Raw genomic sequence first — 24,000 nt, 5'->3', positions numbered from 1 at the left:
CTCTCTCCTCTTTTGCAAGCTGTCCACACTTCTGAGCTGCTTCTGCCTCCTCTATCTTGATGCTGCTTCTGAAATCTTTCCCACCTCCTGCCTCCTGCGTGCCAGCTATGCCTTTCCCATTGCACCTCTCTTCTGTACTGCCCAAGGGCTATAGCTCAGTGGTAAGAGCAACTGCCTTACATGCAGAAGGTCCCAGGGGCAATCATTGGCTTCTCCAGCGAGGACTTGGAAGGACTGGAGAGCTGCCGCCCATCAGTGCAGACAATACTAAACTAGATGGCATGTCTTGATACAGTGCTGCTTCCCTGATGCTTCCCCCATGGCTCTTAGCTCAGATTATTACGGCACAAACAAGAGAATGCTTTTCTTTTGGTTATGGCATGCATTGACACAGAGTCCTATCATTTAGGCTCTCTGTTAAACAAGGCTATGGAAAGAGCTACCTGCCTGATACCCGGTTTTGCTCATGGAAAAAGATAGGTGTTCTGCCTTTTAAATGGGTATGAAATAATGAGGCTTTCCTTGAACGGTAAACCCCTTGGCTGATCTGGGCACAGCTCCAGTTATCTAAAGTCCTCAGATCAAAAGAAGCTGACATGACTCAGACATTAGTGCATTAATGTGTGTAGAGGGGATGCCTCTGGAGAGCTAATGTGCATCCTAAAAAGAGAGTTCAACTCCACACTGGCAGAAGCTGGATCTATAAACAGCAGCAGAATGAATTCTTCAATGTCCTGAGGTTGTGCAGGGTGCTGTCCTGTTTCAGACAGAATATCACATTTTTAAAATTCTGTCCCATATTAAAACAAAACAAAACAAATCAAAGCTTGCCAGTACACTGGTACCAAGAGTTACACACACCTCGGGTCACAAACATTTCAGGTTACAGAATCCACTAAACTGGAAGTAGTACCTCAGGTTAAGAACTTTACCTCAGGATGAGAACAGAAATTGTATGGCAATGGTGTGGCAGCAGCAGCAGGAGGCCCCATTAGCTAACGTGCTACCTCAGGTTAAGAACAGTTTCAGGTTAAGAACGAATTAAGTCCATAACCAGAGGTAGCACTGTATGTATAAAAGGCCAAGGTACAATCTTTATCCCTGACCTGCTGGTTTTCTACTTGCAGGTGTGTCCCCCTCTCTTCTTTCACACGAGGAAGCATTCAGAATGGTGCAGTCTCTTGTATTCTCCAGTGGAACAGTCTGTTTTACCACCTCATGGCAGCCATCTCATTCTTCTGCATGTATAGGACAATCCTTAAATCCCTCACAGGGATACAGTGTGGCCATTGACCAGAATGGTATCAGCCCCAAAGTATCTCTTAACAATGTTGACTTATTTCTGTAATGTTTATGATTAGCCCGTAATCTCAAGGTACGTAGTACAGTGGTGCCTCGCAAGACGAAAATAATTCATTCCGCGAGTCTTTTCGTCTTGCGATGTTTTCCGTCTTGCGAAGCACGGTCCGTCACAACTGCACCTCTTCAAGCGGCTTTAAGAAAAAAGCGCAAGACGTTTTCGTCTTGCAAAGCAAGCCCATAGGGAAATTCGTCTAGCGAAGCAATGCAAAACTGAAAAACCCTTTCGTCTAGTGAGTTTTTCGTCTTGCGAGGCATTCGTCTTGCTGGGCACCACTGTACTTTTTAAAGTGGATATAAAGATGTAGGACAATCAGCACAAGGAAAGTGAAAGGAATAGTCCCTAAAGCAGTATGCCCTCTTTAGATTGCAAAAGCAATTTATGTTTTATTTTTTTCCAGCTCTTTTAACTTTTCCCAGTAGATGCACCAATACGACTCCAATGATGGCTCCATGCAAATCTCACAGCATTTTATAAAGATCGGTGAAATAAAAATCCAGAACCTGTCACTGAGATGTAGAATATTTCTTTTAACTTTATGGATCCTGAATCGTGGTGGGGGGCATATATTACAATATAGATTTTATCTTTTTAACCCATCAGCATTTACTGATGCTTTAACGATGTCTTTTACTGATGTCTTTAACGATGTGTTTATGGGCACATTTTGTTGATTTTGTTCTTATATGTTGTATATTGCCTTGATCTTTTTTTAAATGAAATTGCAGATGACAAACAAACACATCTCTAGGAAGGACCAGGAGAGAACTCCGCCAGTCAATTTAGACAATAATGAGCCAGATGTACCAATGGTCTGAGTCATTATAAGCCAGCTTCCTATATTCCTAGCTGATGACTGCTGTTCGTCAAAGCGGGGTTTTAAAATGTTGTTGTTGTTGGCTCGCAAGTGTGTTTGTGTGTAATGGTATCCTCAAGAAATTTCACATCTGAGATGTGTCGTTCAAATGGCACATGGAGCAGGGATGGGGGGATGTCAGCAGCATGCACAATACCACCTAAGTTGTGACAAAGCAAGAGTTGTGGAAAGCGGCAGAGCCCACAGCCAGCTGCCTTCCATAAACACTGGAGCACTTGTGACAAATGGGCCCCTAAAGAGTTGTGAAGCATAAGATGCAGCCAGCTATGAACAGACATAAAACTGGTTCTTCATCTCGGTGGCTCTAGAATGCCTCACTGATCATTTTTAATGAATTACATAAATGGTCTTTTGTAATGCTGTGCCTGCGCTGTCAGCGGAGGTTAATAGTATTCCTTGCAACTTCCATTAGACTAAAATGATATACATCACTGGCCAGTCCACAACAACTGTTTTACGGGAAATGCAGTTTTTAAGTGAAAGCTTTGTATAATATTATTCAGCTTTTGTTTTTATTGGGGGTTTCAAGGATGTCGTCATAGTCGCTTGTCTGATGTATGTGTATATTGTCAGAATTAGGGAAAGATCTCTCTCTCTCTCTCTCTCTCTCTCTCTCTCTCTCTCACACACACACACACACACACACACACACAATGGCATACATCAGTCTTTGACAACCTGGTGGCCTCCATATGTTATATGGTGGGAATTGTAGTTCAGAACCATCTAGAGGCTACCAGGTTGTCAAAAATGTCCGACAGTTTTTCTTAATGTCACCACAGTTTATTTAGTACATTCTGACTCCTGTATCACTGGTAGCATTATGACACTTAGCACACATATAACCACCGTTTCTCACTTTAAATAAAATCATTGGGGGGAAAGAACACACATTTGCTTGAAATATTTATGGATATTTAAGTTCTGGATATTTAACTTCACAGTCTCCTTCCAATAGTCATTTCTGGCATGGTTTCCTAGTTTATTTCCTGCTCTGTGCTTATGTGGGTTAATCTTTTTTTTATTTTTGTGTGTATAGTATTTATGTATTGTAAATTTAGGGGGGGTTGACCCCTGACAGGATTACGGTTAAAAGCCTTCCAGTCCCAGCCATATGGCTTCCCCTCACTCCACCTCAAATCCGGTAATAATAAAAGCATTTGTTAATTCCCAAAACAGTGTGGAAGGGTTGGTTTAAAACAGTTTCCTCCAGACTGTTGTGACTACACCTCCCATCAGTCTCTGCCAGCCTGGCCAAACTGACTGGGGCTGATGGGAGTTGTAGTCACAAAACATATGGAGAGCACAAGGTGGGCAAAAACTGGTTTAAGGGAACAGAGTAAAAAGCTCAGATAGGCTTTGGCTGTTCAGCCTTTTGATTTTCATTGTATTAAGCAACCAAAATGTGTGCTTCATCATCTCGTGCTACCTGTAATGACCTCAAGCATTTGGAAAGTATCTGTTATGAGCAAGGAAGACCTCTCTGGCAATTTGGTACTCTGCCTATACAGTGGTACCTCTGGTTAATAACTTAATTCATTCTGGAGGTCTGTTCTTAACCTGAAACTGTTCTTAACCTGAGGTACCACTTTAGCTAATGGGGCCTCCTGCTGCCGCCACACCGCCGTCGCACGATTTTTGTTCTCATCCTGAAGCAATGTTCTTAACCCAAGGTACTATTTCTGTGTCAGTAACCTGAAGCGTGTGTAACCCGAAGCGTCTGTAACCCCAGGTACCACTGTATTAGATACCTAACCAGTCACAAGTAGCTCAAATTCTGGTGGCAGTTCAGAAACTCGGTGTCAGGTATCCACCGCAACCAGCAGACACTTTATAACAAAAATATTAGCAAGCTCTAGCAAACAACTATTAGGGCAGCAACAAATGCTGTGCAACAAGAACATTGGCTTTATTTTTCTCTTTGTGAAGAGCAATGAGAAAAATCAATAAAAATGCTATATAACCGCTGGCAGTTCAACCGGTCCTCCGTGTAGCACAAGAAGAAGAAGAGTTTGGATTTGATATCCTGCCTTTCACTCCCCTTCGGGAGTCTCAAAGCGGTTAACAATCTCCTTTCCCTTCCTCCCCCACAACAAACACTCTGTGAGGTGAGTGGGGCTGAGAGACTTCAAAGAAGTGTGACTGGCCCAAGGTCACCCAGCAGCTGCATGTGGAGGAGCGGAGACGCGAACCCAGTTACCCAGATTACGAGACTACCGCTCTTAACCACTACACCACACTGGCTCTCAATCCAGAATTCTCAACCTGGAAGGAATATTTCTTTTATGGAACCTATTTATATATTATGCTTAGCCTCAAGGTTCCCTGGTGTTTAATTTAAATATGTTGTTGTTGTTGTTTACATTTGTATACCACCCTGTACCTGTAGATCTCAGGGCAGTTATCATATAAATGCCGTGGAGGATAGGATTGCAGCCTATGTTGCCTACCCTTCAGGCATTTGTAGAGATAGAAAGTAAGGTGAGCTTCATAGGGGGGTGAGACTGGTGGAGATGATGGATTGCAGTCGATGCTGCACTAGCAGGTTTCCACTGGTATAACAGGACTTCCCTTTCCTCTCTGCCCTCTGCTCTGGAGCGTCGCCCAACCCTCCAGAGCTGATTTTGAGTGAATGTGGGTGGTGGAGGCAGCTCTGTAGCAGAGCACAGAAGTCCACTGTGGCAGCGAACTTGTCGTGTTGGATACAGCCCATTGTCCTGCCGTATAACCATAAAATTAGGCACTACCTTGCACTTTTAAAGGCAAAAATGAATGTGGCCTTTCAGAGCTTTGACCAATTCCAAGGAAGGAAATTCCGACAAAGCATCAGGGAGGACTTTCTGACAGTAAGTGCTTTTCAACAGTGGAATGGTTTCCCTCGGGAGGCCGTGGCCTCTCCTTCATTGGAGGTCATTAAGCAGAGGTTGGGGAGGGAGGGCACCTGTCATGGATGCTTTAGCATTGCAGGGGGTGGTCCCTTCTAACTTTACAATTCCATGATTTGAATTTAAACTCTCCCTTTTAAAACCAAGGTTTCATACAGTATTTGGAATAATGGCATGAATGCGACTTGTCTGGAATTATATGTCGGGTGTTCTGCTTTGGAAATATAAGGTATTAATTGTGATGGGAGTGTTTTCAGAGCACTCTATAGACTTCAATATTCAAGACTTTGTGAACAGTGTTTTTATTTAATTCAGGGGTGGCTAACCTGCGCGCCTCCAGAGGCTGCTGAATTGCATCTCTGTCACCCTGGGGGCATTGGGCATGCTGGTTGAGCTGGTGGGAGTTGTGTTGAGCAGCAACACCCAGGGAGCGATAGGTTAGCCACCTCCGATTTAATTCATTAATTGCATATCATTTAAGATGATAAACAAGCAAAATATTATGTATTTAAATATTTATAAACTACACTTTCGTAAGAAATATCACAAGGCGGTATACAGCCTAAGTAAAAATACAAATTCAACAGAGCAGATTTAATGTCTAGATCTCTGAAGCATCCTATTGTGTGATGTTTTGCAAAGAAGCAAGAAAAATGTTCTGGCTTCTTCTCAGAGCCTAGCAAATGGTGCTTTCATTCTTAGCAGGAAATGTTCTGAGACTAGAACACATCAATTACGGATAATAAACTTGAAATCAAGGCATTTCTAATATACAGACAAAAAGTTCTGGCATAGACGTTGCTTGAGCTAAATTGCTCTTTCAATATTTTGCTGGTGTACCTATTCAACAGTTTTTATGTATTAGAGACTTGTCCAATTGTCTCCAGATAATTGTACTAGCTCACCCCCACCCACTTAATAATCATTCTCTACAGGCAGATGGTATTTGGTACCAGTATTTATGATAATAATTTACCTTTCTGAATAATTTGCTCTGAGGCATTGAAAAAGCAAAAGCATCTCAACTTGCTGATTTTGTCAAATGCTGAAGGAGCAAATTAGCAAAATGGAACTTTCTCTCTGAGTCGTAGTGTGTATAAATCTATGGGGTTCAATCTAGACTTGGCACTCTACTCAGTGGGACTTAAGTAATTTGGAGTTGCCCACATTCCCATTCCCTAAATTAGTCAAGGGCTATAAGTGCATTTCATGAATTTCCTATGGTCTGTGGATTCCCTAGTTTTCTGAAGCACCAGTGCAATTTAGAAATTTGTCATTATTTTTTTATTCATTTTTTATTTTTAAATTCTAGCTCACCTCTCTTCTGTCATGGAACCCAAGGCAGCACACTAGTGGTTCCCAGGCAGTCTCCTATCCTAGCACTGAGCAGGTCCAGCAAGCTGATAGCCTCATATGCTTTCAGACACTACTCTGGTACCATTTAATAAGTTAATAAGTTAATGGGAATGTTTAATACACTGCAACCCGAGATTATAGCTGTTCTCTTTGCATCTCATAGGATTCATCCCCCTCCCTTTCAGTTAACATTGCCCTTAATAATTTTAGTATTGCATACTTTAAACTGTCTCAGTAGTGGGATAGTAGAAACAGTTTCATCTTTGGTATTCGTCTACTATAGCTTATGAGGTACATGGGTGGCACTGTGGGTTAAACCACAGAGCCTAGGACTTGCCAATCAGAAGGTCAGCGGTTCGAATCCCCGCGACAGGGTGAGCTCCCGTTGCTCGGTCCCTGCTCCTGCCAACCTAGCAGTTCGAAAGCGTGTCAAAGTGCAAGCAGATAAATAGCTACCGCTCCGGGGGGAAGGAAAATGGTGTTTACGTGCACTGCTCTGGTTCGCCAGAAGCGGCTTAGTCATGCTAGCCACATGATCTGGAAGCTGTACGCCGGCTCCCTTGGCCAATAAAGCGAGATGAGCGCCGCAACCCCAGAGTCGGTCATGACTGGACCTAATGGTCAGGGGTCCCTTTACCTTTACCTATTATAGCTTATAGAGATTTAATATTCTTGTAATTACATTCTTTATGTCTTTAGTGTCCGCTATTGGTGTCTAACTTTGGGGGCACATACTGTATGGCCATATTCTATAACTTTGTATTTTAAATAAAGAAATAAAATTCCAAATGTGTGCATCAGCATGCTACATACCATAGAATGCATGGGGAATTGTGGATGTAAATGGAGGCTGCCATGTACAGTTTGCCTTTTTGATCCAATAACGTGTGTGTGTTTGTATGGGGCAGCTGTCCCTCCCTCCTCCACTAAACAGCTGGTGGGTCAGGTGGGTTTTGAAAAAAGGCACAGTCCCAGCTGCTGCATGCATCCTTGTTTTTGGCTTGGAGCCAGTGTGTGTGTGTGTGTCTTCGAACTGCCATCTGTTTCTGCCTTGTACTGCATGCCATCGCTTGTGTCTCAGGCCTAGTTCATGTCATGCAAACAGCAGGGGCAGAATGGTGGATTTCAGAGGATAAAATGAGCAACCTTATGTGTTCTGCACCAAGCTTCCTGGAGAAAGGTGAGATACAAATGTAATAAATAGGTAATTAAAATAATATTAGCTTATAAGGTAATAGAGTTGGTTGTTTCACCTTTAAATAGAAATTGCATTTTATACACCCCAGAAGGAACTGCCGAGTAAGTGCTAGAGTAGATGGTTAATAACTGGAATGCCTGCTAGCATTTTTCATAGAATAACCTTTCACTTTTCCTATGAAATGTCTTTGAGCAGGCATGGGGAAGTTTTGGCCCGCCAGATGTTCCTGAACTACAATTCCCACCATCTGTGGCCATTAGCCATGCTTGCTGGAGCTGATGGGAGCTGTAGCTCAGGAACACCTGGAGAGCTATAGGTTCTCCACGCCTGGCTTAAGAGTCTTTCAGTGCGACACACAGTATGCACTCCTTCTGAAAACATCCACCACAAAACAAGCATTTCTTTTACTGTAAGCATGGCATCTTTTTCAAGGTTGTAGAAAATTCATTGACTATGCTGAAAGGATAGCCAGTTAGTTTTGGTGTGATACTTGCTGCATATTCTTAGAAAAGAGTGTTTATATGTGTGTTACTGTTTTCAAATGGTAGTGTTGCATTCTGTTATTATAGCAGCAACAAAATTATTAGGTAATGCCAAGCGGGGGTGGGGTGGGTGGTGGGTGGAACCGGGACCAGAAGAACAAGCTGATTGTCATTCAGCTAATGTCATTCATGTTAATGTACTTCTTGACTAGGAAATGTATCTCTCTCTCTGTGTGTGTGTGTTTGTGTGACATATAAAATTGCACTATCTTCTAATATGAGGTCCAGCTCCAAGTGCCTTCTGGTGGTTCCCTGATTACGAGAAATGAAGTTACAAAAGGTTGCCATATTTATACAAGTAAAATTCCGGACACAAAAGTTGTTGAGCTTTTTTTGTCTGTTCCAGGCTTCCTCAACCTTGGCCCTCCAGATGTTTTTGGCCTACAACTTCCATGATCCCTAGCTAGCAGGACCAGTGATCAGGGAGATGATGGGAATTGCAGTCTCAAACATCTGGAGGGACGAGGTTGAGGAAGCCTGGTTAAGACTACCATACATTGTTTTCACCTTCCATTGAATCATGGAACCTTGTGGAGAGGCACTTACACTTGATTGCTTTTCTTGGAACATCTAAAACTGCAACCACCAGCTGCCATTTTTTCTTTTTTTTTCTTCTTTATGACTATTATGCTCTGTTTTACTTGCATAGGTATGCTTTGTTACTTGAAATTAAAAATCATTTTTTTAAAAAACAACTACAAGATAGCTCCACATTGTGGTTAATGTCATGTGGTGGGAGCGCACTGGAGGCAGAGTAAATGGTAATTTACAGAATGTAGAAGGTAAAAGATGGGATGTTCAACCTGGGGTAAAAAATTGAGCAGTTTTCTCAACTATGTGAAGGAGCTTTACCTGAATATCTGTAAAAACAGAGGGATGCTCTCAGCCTTTTGATACAGAGAGAGAGATTTTCCAAATATGGAATGACAGTGGGGGCAGTTCTGAAAGGAGTTGTAGACTAAGGCATCTGAGGAGACTAGACTGGGTAAGGTTGAAGAGTGTGAAGAAAACACAAAGCTCAAACCACATATTACGGTAATCTCTGTTTTGAGCTTGCTGCACTTTGCTGCTCTGCCTACCTTAGCATGAGGGTTGCACTTCAGCAGGAAGAATGTCTTGAACCCTTTCCTGTTTGCAGAAATCCTGCATACCTGTGTGTGAGTCTTGAGCTTGCTTCTTGCCTCTAGAGACTACTCTACTTCATCGTTCCCCTGGAAAACAACAATTTGGAAAGGCCATAAAAAGGAATTACAGTAGTCAATCGTCAAGTAATTTCATCGATCCTCATGCCCACAACAACAGTCCACTTCTCTCTTTCTGAACATTGAGATTGATTCTCTTTTCTGTGCTGTGTAAAAGTCACCATTATGGAAGAGCGTCTGTGGCAGAGGATGTAGAAAGAATAGCTCATCTTCTTTTGCAAATGCATGTCTTGTAGGGCATGGAGCATTTCTGTTGACTTCAAGGGCTAATGGAAGCTTCACTACTATATATTTATTTCTCTTTATTATTAAGACTTATACCCCACTATTAAGTAGTGGGTGGACATAGCAGACAACACAGAGATTTCTCCAAGTAGTTCTTTATAAGTAAGCTGTAACTGAACTGAACAGCAAACAGCTCAGCCGGCCTGCTTTTATAGGCAGCTGGCTGTCAACATGTAACAACAACAGCCCAGGGTTTCCCGCCTAAATTAACTTACGTGGACCTGAGTGAAAACTATATACACAGGGTGAGAACTTCCATACACAACACTCACCATTTTAATACACATATATTACTCAGGGCTGCTTTAACAATAATTAAAGTCACAAAAGTAAGTCACAACAATAGTAAAGCAGAGACAGCCCTGGCAGATAAAACACAGTCTTCCATAAAGTTGCTTCAGCCAGGCAAATTGTCATCACACTGCAATAAAATAACAAGACTGCAAGACCCATCAGGCTGGATCAGAGCATTTAGTTTAGCATTCTGTTTCCAACGGTGACGAGGCTAGATGTCTCTTGATACCCACAAGCAGACCATGTATCCATTCATTACACTCTGACAGCAGTGGTGCATGTGAGAAGGGGTGGAGTGAGGCAGTGTCAAGGTTGGGGGAACTTCATGTTGGCAGTAGCCTAGAGTTTCTCCAACTTCCGTCCTGCCACACCCCCGCCTTGGGTCATGCAGTGCTGCTGCCACCAGGAGGGTACCGCTATCATTCCTCCAGCACCATCACCTATGCACTGTTGCTGCATTCTGAATGCTTAAAAGTTGAAAAATTCTGAATGCTTAAAAGTTGGTTGTACAGCCTTTTCATAAATATACAGTCCTCTTCATAACTAGGTAATTATTTTGTGATATATAATGACTAAACAACGTTGAACAAACAATGCAAAATTTGAACAAATCTTTCCAGTTGCGCCCTTGTCTAAGTCACTGATGAGCCATTCCTATGACTTATGGGAGTTTTCTGTCCACTGTTGGGTTCCTGCACATGCATAGGATGGTAGCCATGGGGGCTTGTGCCCTGCCCCCCTTAGTGATGTTCCAGAAACAGTCCCCTGACATTTCACCTTTCCTTACAGAAAACATCCAAAACATCTGATTTTTTATTTTTTTTTTGCTTGTGGAGCTATGAAGAATTACAGGCACACAATACTCTCCTCAACTGCCCACTAATAAATTAATGAAACCATATAACTAAACATGTTAAGCTGCCTGTTGTTGTTGTTTAGTCGTGTCCGACTCTTCGTGACCCCATGGACCAGAGCACGCCAGGCACTCCTGTCTTCCACTGCCTCCCGCAGTTTGGTCAAACTCATGCTGGTAGCTTCAAGAACACTGTCCAACCATCTTGTCCTCTGTCGTCCCCTTCTCGTTGTGCCCTCCATCTTTCCCAACATCAGGGTCTTTGCCAGGGTGTCTTCTCTTCTCATAAGGTGGCCAAAGTATTGGAGCCTGTCCTTCCAGTGAGCACTCAGGGCTGATTTCCTTCAGATGAATTGATATAGGCAGTCCATATTTCCGAAGAAGTATCCAAACCATTTTATAAGCTATACATTCAAATGTAGAAAGGGCAATGAGACCTGTTTAACTCCCCTGGCCATAACATTTTTAGCTTTGAGTGTGCACATGTCAAAGCTTACTCAGGATGGAGCTTTCACGCAATCCACTTCGTATTGTGTGGTACTTGCAGCAATTTCGTGAGAAACATATTTCTACCCCATGCAAGTCCAGTCAAGCAGACAGAGGGAAATAACATTAAAAGCAGTTACATGAATTGGGCTCCAAGCTGAATGTTCAGCCCTTGTACTTCATATCCACCTGACCATTATGTGAATTAGATGTTTGACTTACTCCAGAGAGTGAGACTGGTTACAATTCACTGATTGTTTGGCTGCGTATGGGGAAATAAGTTTTGTGAACCAACGTGACTGAAGGAACATTTACCTCTCTACAGCGTCCTGAATTTATTGTAGTAGCAAGTGACTCATCTCTAGGACACCCAGAGTTCCCTCTCTCCTTTAGCACTTTCCTTGCCATTTAGACTACACATCCATATTCAAGGTTGTGCTTGAGATCACAGGATTACCTTGAAGAATATATAACAATTGTTGGCTGGACAGCAGCGTGGGTTTCAACCTTAACTTCAGAATGTATTTAGATCACACTATCTGCTTTTATTGTTTCATTCAGAAGTGTAAAAACAGCCCTGGTCTTTTGAAGTGAGCAGTGGTGGCTCCAGGATGGTGTGGGAGTTGAGGAGAGTGGAATAGGGTTAACTAGGCGTTCACTACATAGCATGCAGGTATGTATCTAATGTTTGTCTTATTAACTACAGGCCCAGAGGGAATCTTTTATCAGGAAAGCAATGGCAAGGAGTGAAGATTTACCTCTTCTCTTCCCAGTTTGATTGGAATGAAAGCTATAGTGGTACCTCTGGTTATGAACTTAATCTGTTCTGGAGGTCCGTTCTTAACCTGAAACTGTTCTTAATCTGAGGTACCACTTTAGCTAATGGGGCCTGTCGCTGCAGCTGCCGCGCCGCGCCGGCGTGATTTCTGTTCTCTTCCTGAAGCAAAGTTCTTAACCTGAGGTACTATTTCTGGGTTAGCGAAGTCTGTAACCTGAAGCGTCTGTAACCTGAGGTACCACTGTACTAACATAGTAGCTGGGAGCCTAGGCGAGGGGGAATTCCCTTTGGTGCCAAAAGCTAGAGATGTAGCTGCATGCTATGTATTTAGCAACTGTCTAGTTTGACCCAATAGACTTCGGTGGTCTAAAGAAAACTGCATTTGGAATGTAACCTTTTATGTTGTGATTGAACCATTCTCCGTTAGGAGAACTTGAGTAACAAGTACTTATTACTATTGGAAATTTATGATCTAGGACACTCCAGTGGTCAATGTGGGTGAAAAATGGCAGTCACTGGGCCAGGAGACTTACTAGAAAAGCAACAGTTCCTTCCCCACCTCCCCCCACCCCACTTTTAAGGTGCCACCTTAAAAAGGTGGGGGAAAGGTGGGGAAGGAACTGTTGCTTTTCTGGTAAGTCTCCTGTCCCCCAATTTACCCATCCCACACCCCCATTTTCACTAAAATAAATAAATATAAATTAGATAGGTTATAAATTAGATAAAGCTTTCAGCTCAGCTCTAGTTACAAGTTAAAACAGTTCGTTAAGAAAACAGGCAAAGGGTCCATTTTATAAACACATACAAAAGCATTTCAGCAGAGGAGATTTAGGTTCGGGGTTTGCAATATATGTAGCTTGTTTTGGAATTCAAGAAGCTGGTATGCACGTCTCACAATAGTATCCTGGCTGCGCTGCACTGCAAGTTGTTTGCAAGTTATCCTAAGTTAAACAACAGCAACAATTTAAGCACTGAGGTTAGTTTAAGGGATATGTGTACACACACTGTTTGGAGAAGAAGAAGAAAAAACTCTATGGAGCTAAGTGGAGGATTTGCTGGATCATAATCATAATTATTTTCTTCATTGTCATAATGGGAATGTGTGCATGTGTGCATGTGCACAATAATATTGTTACCTTTGTTGAGCCAGAGTACAGAGAATTATATACAAGATCATTTGTAAATCTCTTGCTCTAGAGTTAAATCTCATTGAACGGAATGGGGCTTCCTTATAAGTAGGCGTGTATAGCATTGCATCGTAAATGTCCAGCTGAACTGGGAGAAAGGATAATAATCTGTTTTGCTTCTGGACACTCATTCCTTCCATGATCATGTCTTCCATCCACACCCCTCATCTGTATGCTGCTTACCTGGAGTCCTGCTTATCATGGATGGCATGACCCTGGAGAGGAATGGGTGAGAGGACCACAGAGGAGATGCTGATGCCTTTTTTCAGTTCAACGGGAGATTTAAAGGGTAATTGGCAACTGAGATTTTCTTTATGGGTTATGTATTTTTGCTGGGCATAGATAAGCTATGACATAGGCATTGTATTTCTTAATTTTTTAAATGAAGATATAAAATGAAACATCTGCTCTCATAATGCCTGGCCAACCTCTGTCTATTTTATTCATAGACGCCTTTTGGCACTCTAGCAACTGAAAGATCAGGATGTCCATAATTCAGCTGAGCGAAAAGAATAACTATGATTAAAAATGAAAACAGACTTGAATACGAAATATGAGACAAAGCCGTAGAGGAATAGTTGCGTTATTCAATCTTAGAATAGAACATCTGAATGAATGGGAGCATCCCTGGCTTCTAAATGTTTACTTCTCCCTTGGATATTCTCCAACGGATCTTATGTTGTCAAACAGTTGTTCACATATCTACCATTTGTTTAGGGGCAGGATATGCAAGGCTGTATAAAAAGTGCCATTAAGGTTCTTGTTTGCCATGTCCTCTGCTTTGCCCTTTGTACACCAAGGTCTGTCACATTGTCACAGAAGAAAATTAAGGCTGACACTATCATTGCTGAGCATTTGTTATTTCTCATGCACTCCCACATTGGCTGGAACACTCAAAGGATCAGAAGAATATTGGGTTTGAAAATGTCCTCTGTATTTAGGTGGTCATTAGCTGGATCGGCTCCTGTATGAATCTGGATGAGTACCTGTTCTCTTCTGCTAAGATGATAGGCCACACATTAGCAGCTTCCCTTCTCAAATGTAAAGTCGAAAGGATAGCTAGAGCTTCTGGCTTCTTTTGTTGTAATAAGTTGTAATAAGTGTATTATTTATTAACATTATTTATATGCTGCCTGATAACAAACTATAAACAATTAGAAATAATTAAACTAATAAGATTTTAACATTACGAGATGAAGAGCAATGCTGTGCTACACTTGATCCAGTATTTCTAATGCATTCATTTTATCAGCAATACATTTTTCTTTTTGTGAAATGGGTTGCATTCATTTCCAGGCAGGCTTGGGAGAGACCCTTGTCTGAAATACTGCCAGTGGGCACATATACATCAGTGAGATGGATTGATCAGATATCTGCTTCCAGATAAGGCACCTTCTTCATCCCTGTGAAATAGCTTTCACTGGCCATTGTTAATGGAATAAGAAAATGCAAAGGGTGCTCTTGGTAGTTGGGTTTTGTATGCAAATTTGCAAGAGCATAAGACTTGCTAGGTTGGCATGATTTCAACCATTCCTTTGGGAAATTTGTGTCAAAAATGGTCTACCTTGATACGGGACCTTCTTTTACTAGACACTGCTTTTCTTTTTTTGCTCTTGCAGTTTGAAAACTAAACCCCGGAGCTGGCAGCACGATAAAATCCCAAGCCAGCATAGCCTAGTTTGCAAGAGATCTGAGCTGGAGCTATGAATAACTTGGAGGGTTTTCTTTTTTTTGCCATATTAAGTTATTAAAATTTAAATGGATAGAAACGCACATAAACACATAGGCAATCAAAAGGGGAGAAATATATGGGCAAGCAACTTCAAAGTGTTGCCAAGTGTCGTGAAATTATTGTGTCACATATTGCGCTACTTTGGCATTAGCCAACTACTAACTGGCGTGACAAATCCCCAGCATGTGTTTGGCTGGAACTGGAAGCTTACACTGATATGACAACTCAGGCAAGCTGCTTTTAACATTCTGATCACAACTGTGGAAGGCGACAGTGGTGCCGTTTGGACTAGACCATTGCAGGGGCGGGTGGGGATGAAAGTCCAAGCCTTGCTTATGATCAAAATCAGTTTCCTCCCATCCCATTTGGAAAAACCCAAGAAGCCTTCCTTGTTGCACCTGCTCAGCTCAAGCCCATTAAGTGAAATGGTCATGTAGCTGAAGATACAACCTAGTTGAGTACACTGGCTTTGATCCAGAGAAGAGTTTAGAGCAATAAATATGGCAAGTCCTTTCTGTCTTCTGTGCTGATGAGGCTTCTGAATTTCAAAACCCTGTTCTTGTTTTTAAGACAGACTTTGATGCACTGTAGGGGGAAAGATTTTTGGAGGATGCTGTCTCTGACATATGTTTGTGTGAAGGAGTTGTGTGGATTGTGGCCAAAGATGAAATCTCAGGGGGAATCCCGTTAAACTAGGGACTGGATGCTAGTCAAGTGGGTGATTAAACTGACTGATCAGTTGTGGCATTGTCTACATCTGAGACAAATATTGTCAAATATTCCATGAAGCCTAAAGTCTGAAAGAGCAGTATAGGAGCACCTGCCGAGTTTCCTTCCAATATTTATGGAAGAAGCCAGGCTGTTATGTAAGTGTTAAGAGAATGACAGCTGATCCTCACTTTTGCAAGATAGTATGTTGTGCCCTCAGCTAGCCATAGCTCTGCTGTCTGGTCTGGGATTGAGTTTGTACACATAACCTAAGAACCCAAAAGACTTTGAAGTTATACCCATTTTACAGCTCTGAACATAACTTGACTTGAGTCCTTGGTAGAGGTTGGGTTGGAATCCTGATGCCTTGTGTCCAAGGACTCAGCTAGATTGAAAAGAAAAAGCAATTTATATGTGTTGTCTAGTCCCCCCCACCTGTTTTCCTTGTTTTAATTTACAATGCATTTAACTGAAACACTTATTTGATGTGTCAAGATCCAGCCCAGGTCTTAACACCTCAGTCACTAAATATCAAAATTAATTTGAAATAAGAAAAGAAGAAATGTAATTTCATATTGCATTATGCTACTCAGTTATCTTTTGATTTTTCAAATGTTGTCCTAACTAACAGAGCGTTCCTAAGGGAGGGGTGATAAAAGACAAACTGATTACTGCTTGATATCTTCTGTCATCATATCTTTGATTATAACAACCTCTTCTGTGCTGCTGAAGTGTTGTTTTGTTAATCAGTAGCTATATAGCATTGTGCTTTTCAAACCACTATGCACGGGTGCTTTTAACAAACAGATTTCCCTCCTATGTACATTATTCTCAAGAATAAGTGTATATAAACATGGTTATCCCACCATATATCCCTCTGAGAGTGCCATATGTAAGTATTTATATTCTTATGTTGAAAGAGTTTAATGTAGGGATAGCTAACCTATGTAAAAAAAATGACTTTATTTCCTATCAACGCCAGTCAGCATGGCCAATTATCAAGGATTATGAGATTGTATTCCAGCAACATGTGGAGGGCCACTGGTTACTCCTGCCTCCTCCCCCCACCGCCTTTATCAGATGGAGGATAAGTACATATATTGCTTCATTTGTGTGCACAAATCACAATTTTTTTAAAAAAAGTATTCTAGAATTGTTCAAACAATACCAATAGTTAAATGAGATGCTATTGTAAACACTTCAAAACAACAGCTCCCAGTGCACATATAATTCCAACCTGCCAGTGTGAACTTTTGTAGGGAAAAATGGTGCATAAATATTGTAAATAAATTTTAAGGCTATATAGGTCAAACACACACAGAGAGAGAGATTCAAGGAAAAAGAATAGTATCTGGTAATCCACCATATATTATTTCTCACTGACCTCCTGAAATAACAGATTTTTTAAAATGTGTAGCCTAGCTTTCCTTCCAAGGAGGTCAAGTTAGTGTACTTAGTGTACACTAACAAGTACTTAGTGTACACGAACAAGTTAGTGTACTTAGTGTAGCCCCATTTTATTCTCACAACTACCCTGTGAGGTAGGTTAGGTTGAGATTTGGTGGCTGCCCCAAGGTTACCCAGGGAGCTTCATGGCTGAGTGGGGATTTGAATCTGAGTCTCTCCAAGGGCTGGAAAATGTATTGATACGCCGTCCAAAATTGGTTTTAAGTCCACATTGTGATAACGGTTTCATAATATTTGACATGGTGATATATCACAAATCACAATGTGTGTGTGTGTGCTCTATGTAAAAAATTGTGATATGGGAAAAACTGTGAGGCCAGTCATCACTTCTCTTACGATATTTGCTGCCCCATTGCTCTGTACTATAAAATAACAGTTGTAACAAATTGTTAAAGGTTTTTTTCTTAAGTTGTATCAGTTTTAGATGCCTGAGTAGTAGTGGTTGCCAGCACATTAGCCCATTCACATTCTGATTTCAGACATGGTGATATTTTGGTATGATGTTTAGCTGGTGATATATTGCAATATTGAAAACCAGTCCTAATCCAACATTTTAACATCCAGTAAACATGAAATCCAGATTTTCTGACATTTACTGGAAGCATAGGTGTCCTTCATCTGTATGTGTATGTCTGCTAATTTCTGTTGCAGCTCTGTGGTGCAAACAGCAGGTTGCTTATTTGTTGCAGATCTCTCTCTCTCTCTCTCTCTCTCTCCCTCTCTCTCCCTCTCTCGTTTAATCTCAGCAGCTATTTTGCTCCTTGCACACATGAAGGATTTGTAGCCTTCTGAAACGAAAGGTTCAGACTGAAATGCTTTGCTGCATTGTCAGAGCTGGTCTGGTTTAAACAGATAAGGAGATAAATGAACCACAAGAGGCTAAATGCCAAGCAAAGCAAAAGGAGCTTATCCTTTACAGTGGAGTTTAGGAAGCGAACAGCGGCGTATCAGTAAGGGAGGAAATTTATGCCAGGGAACAGCTGCCACTCCCCAGATTAGACTACTTGATCAAAACTAGAAGAAGATTTCATTGGATTGCCCCAATTAAGCTATTACACATGTTCCATTGTTCTAGGCACTGAGTGGTGGAGAAGAGATTTGGGATACAGGCAGGAGGGCCTAATGTTTTGCAGAAGAAATTAACGCATGTTTGTAAAGTAGAAAACACAGAAACTGGGATTGTGCATGATGGAAATAGAGCTGTGAGCCAAAAGGTACTCGGTTCAAGGGGAACATATTCCCCAGCTAAGCATGCAGCCTCCATTTTGTAAAATAAGATCAATTCAATGCCAGGAAAAGCCTATTATACAGCATTAATAGGGAGATAATGTGCTCTCCTAGCCATGTGACTTATAGTGAGGGTGATATTTGATGTGACCTTGAACAGAGAATGGTGGGCAGAGATTTTGTAGGTTCACCATTGATGTGGGTTTCTGTTTCCTGGTTTTTCCTAACCATTGATATGTTGTAATATACACAAATGTGGGGCAGTTAGTCAGTGGCTGCTGGTTTCATTTTTCAAACCTCTCAACTTCTTCCCAGGCTGAAGACTCGGGCTGCTTTCAAGGGAAGCAAGGCTAAGCCCTTATATGGGGACTTAGGGGGTAGGCAGGCAGTTACTGAAGGTTTTTTAGGCTGAGGAATGGACAGTGGCAGAGCTTCATGCTCCGGCACCGGAGGGCGGAGAGCAGGCAGGGTGTGGCCTGAAGTGAATGCTCCATCTACAACTGTCTTCATGTGGAAGGCAACAGCTGGGAGACAAGACAAGCCTCCCTAACCTACACTTTCTGAAACAATATGAGAACTGAAACACAGCCATACTTTGAAATGTGAAATTCTGCAAAATTTGCACTTCTTCAGCCACAAGTAGTGTACAGAATGTATATATTATTTATTATCGTTGTTAATTATTGAATCCATACCCTGTCCTTCCTCCCCAAGGAGCCCTTTGCTAGGACAAAGTGTGCGTGAAAATACATATATTAGTAAAAAAAAAAAAAAAAAAAAAAGCTATACAAAAATTGTTTGTTTTATACGGAATTGTTTTGCAAACTTGTGTATAGTAGGCACAATTGCATAGAAACATTAGGAGAAAGTCACATTAAAATACAGATGAATTTTCAAAACAACTTTAAAAAATGCACCCTAGAATCATAGAATCATAGAGTTGGAAGAGACCACAAGGGCCATCGAGTCCAACCCCCTGCCAAGCAGGAAACACCATCAGAGCACTCCTGACATATGGTTGTCAAGTCTCTGCTTAAAGACCTCCAAAGAAGGAGACTCCACCACACTCCTTGGCAGCAAATTCCACTGTCGAACAGCTCTTACTGTCAGGAAGTTCTTCCTAATGTTTAGGTGGAATCTTCTTTCTTGTAGTTTGGATCCATTGCTCCGTGTCCGCTTCTCTGGAGCAGCAAAAAACAACCTTTCTCCCTCCTCTATGTGACATCCTTTTATATATTTGAACATGGCTATCATATCACCCCTTAACCTCCTCTTCTCCAGGCTAAACATGACCATGATGTAGAGGTGTGGGGAACTGAAGTTAAGATTGGAAAAATGAGACACTGAGAGTAACCACAATTGACAGATTTATCCATATATAGTTCCTACATATATTTAAACAGGATGGGGAGTGGGGAGCTGAAATTCTAAATCAAGATTTTATCTGTGTAGCAATCTGATACATATTTTGTCATTCTTTTTTTATTCTGTTGTGCTTAAGAGAAAGAATGAGTTGGAATGAGTCAGGCACCAGTCAACTTTCTCCAAAACTCACACAGAACAACATATAGAAGCTCAGTAATGTTTCTGGGTAAACCAACCGTCACAAAAATTAAAGCATACAATTGTTTGAACTGTCTTAAAAGATACAAATCTTATTTCACATTCTCCCCTTCTTTTCAGAGTATGATGACCATGCACAACAGGCTGCTTTCTGTGTAAAAAGCTATGTTTTCATGTGAAATGTCTTATCTGAGAACCGTTGGTGACAGATTGGGACTCCACGACCCTCCCCCAAATTACTAATCTATCTAATTTATGTGGATTAGGCAAGCCTTTAAACAGAAAGTTGAGGTTTAGATTTTCCAGGTTCCATACTATCACAAATGCTGTCCTTGAACATGAGAAATTTCAGCGAACAGTTTTCAGTGCTTTTAAACCAAATGTTTGGTTTCAGAAACCAGCCCTTAAAGCAGCTAACACTGGACTACTACTTTTATAAATGACTTAATAAATGTTTTGTATTACTACATTGCTCAGCTCCAATCACCTCATAGGGGACATGTTCTTTATGGACAGTGTGTGTGTGTGTGTGTGTGTGTGTGTGTGTGGTGGATTTATTTGCAACTGCTGTCAGTTGGAAGACAGAAAGTGGTGGTGGACACACAGTGATTCTTGAGTAAAAAGTATTGGTTTGGCAGTTCCTTAGGCTCTGTCCCTGACTTTCCCTTCAGTTCAGAGCTATGTCAGAACCAATTTAGTGTGAGTTGCTGTGAGTCTTTTTGTACTTGGATGAGAGTACTCTAGTATAAAATACATGAGTGGTACATCAGGTATGTATCAAACTGCTATATTCCATTCTCCTTAAAATATAGCCTGCATGTATTTTAAGGATGATGAAGGATAATAAGCATAATTCATGTGCGCATCTGCTGTGTATTTTGTACCTGGGCATTCATATCAGATAGGAACTAATCCTCAAAAGTCCACTATACAGAGGAATACTTCAGCCATAGTCAAGACTTTGCATGTGAAGACAGTGGATCTTTATGCTGATAACAAGCTGCTCTGAAAACTACTAATCTTAAAAGTGGGGAACACCGAAATACCAGCACAAAACCCTACTAGGCTCCTGGAGCTAGTCATAGTGGATGGTCACTAGACAGTGTCACCTTTATTCCTCTGAACCTGCAAGGCCCTGGGTGACTGAAAGAAACTTGCTCTTGTAGAAGCTGTGGGAGAGATTTCTTGTTTTGTTGTATAGCTTTTCACCATTTCATCATACTGAACTTTTCATAAACTTCACCTATCGGATATCTCATTAGAAACAAATGTAATTTTCAGGTGCTGGTTCTTTTTTTCTGAGAAAATCAGTTACGTCTCTTCACATGGTAATTGCAGTGATGCAATTTGTTTGTTTTCTTTCTTTCTCTTTTGCCCAGATGGAAGATGTCATAGCTCGTATGCAAGATGAGAAAAACGGGATTCTCATTCGTACAGTCAAAAGTTTTCTTTCCAAGATTCCCAGTGTCTTCTCTGGTAAGGTTCAAAATATACCTTATGTCCTGTTGGAAATGCATTGGCTGTAACAGATATATGTGGACGATGATAGCTCAAACACCAAGATAAAACACAAAGCAAGCAAGGAAGTCATTAGCTCCATGATTCTGGAACCATCTGTTGAGCTGTGAGCATTGTTATGTGTATTCAATTAAATAAAATCAAGAGAAGATGGCATTGCCACCATTCAGGAGTTCCAGGGGACAGGCACAGCTTGTTGATGTAGAGCTAAGAGTCCCAGGTGTGGGTGGGCAGATTAAGGACATTAATGGAGCGTCTGCACCTGACAAACTGGGAGATAAGGCCCAAGGAGGGTGTGGATCCGAAAAATAAGGAGAAGACAAAGCAGAAAGTGAAGGAGTTGGAGGAAGAAAGCTTTCCCTGCTGGGCTGCTGGATATTCTTCAGCAATGGGTGCTGCTGCCGCTTTTGAACTTGAGTCAAGCTCAGCTCCTATCCACCCTTCCCTTCTGTCATTGGGGAAGTTGGGAGCATAATTGAAACTGTACCAAGAGCTCCCCCCCCCCCAAATATATATATAGCAGAGGCCCCAATTGAGCTCCCCATACATTGCATGCTGTGGTAGTGCATTATCTTAACATCTGAGCATCTGAAGCGGGATCTTTGGGAATACAGGAGCAAAAGACTTGTACATTGTATGTGTAATGTGCTTTAAAGAAAGAGAAGTAGGGAGGACCAGAGAGGCTTGCGGATGCAATGAAGTGAAGGGGAAGTGATGAGTTTTTATGTACGGGTATGAACAACTGTTGAGAGGCGAAGGAGGAGTGAAATTGATTCACATTATTTGGTTGCTTTTGTGTCTTTAACTCAAAGCATTTGAGTTAATAAAAATTGTCGCTCCTTGATGCCAAGGTGTCTGGAAGAGCTAAGGCTTTGACAAGAAAATGACTTGCAAAATCAGATAAAATAAACTAATGTTTATTTTCTCCCAAGATATTTGGCGGAAGGAAAATAATCCTTTTAAGATTAAGCCTCCTCAACTGCCTGCTGTTAGATCCAATGATGGGATTCCCTCTGGGGACAAGTCCTCCAATTTTATCTATTGATAAAATTGATAAAAGTGTTTATATGCCCTTGAAACACAATTCTCCTGTTGTACAGATATCCCTGTGCAAATTCTTAATGACTGATAATTAAATTAGCATTCCTGACAAAAATCCTGCCTACAGCTTCTCTTCTAAATACATTTATAACTAAACCCTAATTATTCAAAGTGAAACTATGATGGAAATAATGTTTTCATTTGATGTTAATGGTACCCTAGAGTTGAATTTCCAAATCTACCCAGCTTTAGTTCTAAGTACTTTGGAACCAATTCAGAATCTACTGATGAAATGCACTTTGCATCTTTGTTTTGGTGACCTAAATTTCAATTCTACTCATTGCCCAGGTGGTTAATCTAAATGTCTAAGCAAATGTCTACTTTGTTTGCTCAATTTCTTATAGGATTTTTGTCGCTTTTTTCATGGTAGGATAGTTATACCACAGCAAGCTCAAAAAAGTAAGATCAGGGGTGGAGAATCTGGGCTCTCCTGATGTTGTTGGACTTTTAACTCCCATCAGCTCCAAACAGCATGGTCAGTGGTCAGTTGGTCATCATAGTCAATATTTGATGTTTTATCATGTTTTTAATATTCCGTTGGGAGCTGCCCAGAGTGGCTGGGGAAACCCAGACAGATGGGCAGGGTATAAATAATAAAATTATTATTATGGGCATTGTTGTCAATCAACATCTGGAGAGTCACAGGAATCCTGGGGGAACATATCCCAGATTTTGCTGGTAGCAAACATGAGGGGAAATGGATCACTTTCACATTTTTCACAGCCTACCTAGGATAAAAGCTGCTTCACTTATCTCAAAATGTTTCATTTCAAGTTTGTCAATTTATTGGCAAGATGGTTATAATGGATAGAAATTACCACAGGATTTCCCTGCTAGACAGACTTCGTCAGTAAACTGAGGATGTGACTTCTTCATTTACTCATTAGAGAGGCTTGTTAATGTTAAAATGAATGACTGGCCGCAGTCTCATCTTGGGATCTTTCCCTTTATATCCATTGCAAAGTTAGCATCTAGGCCGTGAAGCAAACTGGCATTCCTTAATTCTCGAGAGCAGCTGACAGGAAAGCGGCCATTTAATACCTTAATCACATGAAACAATCAACAGAGATAATCACACTGATGAGTTTAGGTGTCTTCTTGTCTGGTTCTGATTAGAATATCAGTAATAAGAGGAGGCACTTGATTTATGCAGTCCAGGTTTCATTTTCGGAGCTGTGATTGCAGGCGGAATGGCTTGAACTAATGATAAGTGAAGGAAACCTGATATATTAATCAAAGAAATGATGTATAATAGCTTTCTATGCTTGATATTGTTAGATAATGTACTGTAGAGCATTGCTTAAAAACTATTCCACAGCTCTTTAAATGCATGTTAGACACCATGGGCTGGATCCAGACTTGTGCCCCATCCATCCCAGCA

The 24,000-nt window shown here is 41.2% G+C and overlaps 1 protein-coding gene across 6 annotated transcripts in view; it reads left to right on the top strand.

Annotated features, from left to right (window-relative positions):
• The window catches only part of RGS7 (regulator of G protein signaling 7), a 129,034-nt gene that overhangs the window by 42,413 nt on the left and 62,621 nt on the right, over positions 1-24,000 (top strand). For all 6 annotated transcript variants that reach the window (XM_083496915.1, XM_083496914.1, XM_083496913.1 and 3 more), the window contains exon 3: positions 21,380-21,476. In XM_083496915.1, coding sequence (XP_083353041.1) covers positions 21,380-21,476 — 97 coding nt within the window. The remainder of the gene's footprint in view (positions 1-21,379; positions 21,477-24,000) is intronic.

This window comes from Podarcis liolepis, assembly GCF_965112155.1.
Source record: "Podarcis liolepis genome assembly, chromosome: 3".
NCBI lineage: Eukaryota > Metazoa > Chordata > Lepidosauria > Squamata > Lacertidae > Podarcis > Podarcis liolepis.
Note: the sequence above shows the minus strand (reverse complement) of the source record. Positions and strands in the feature narration are given on the sequence as shown.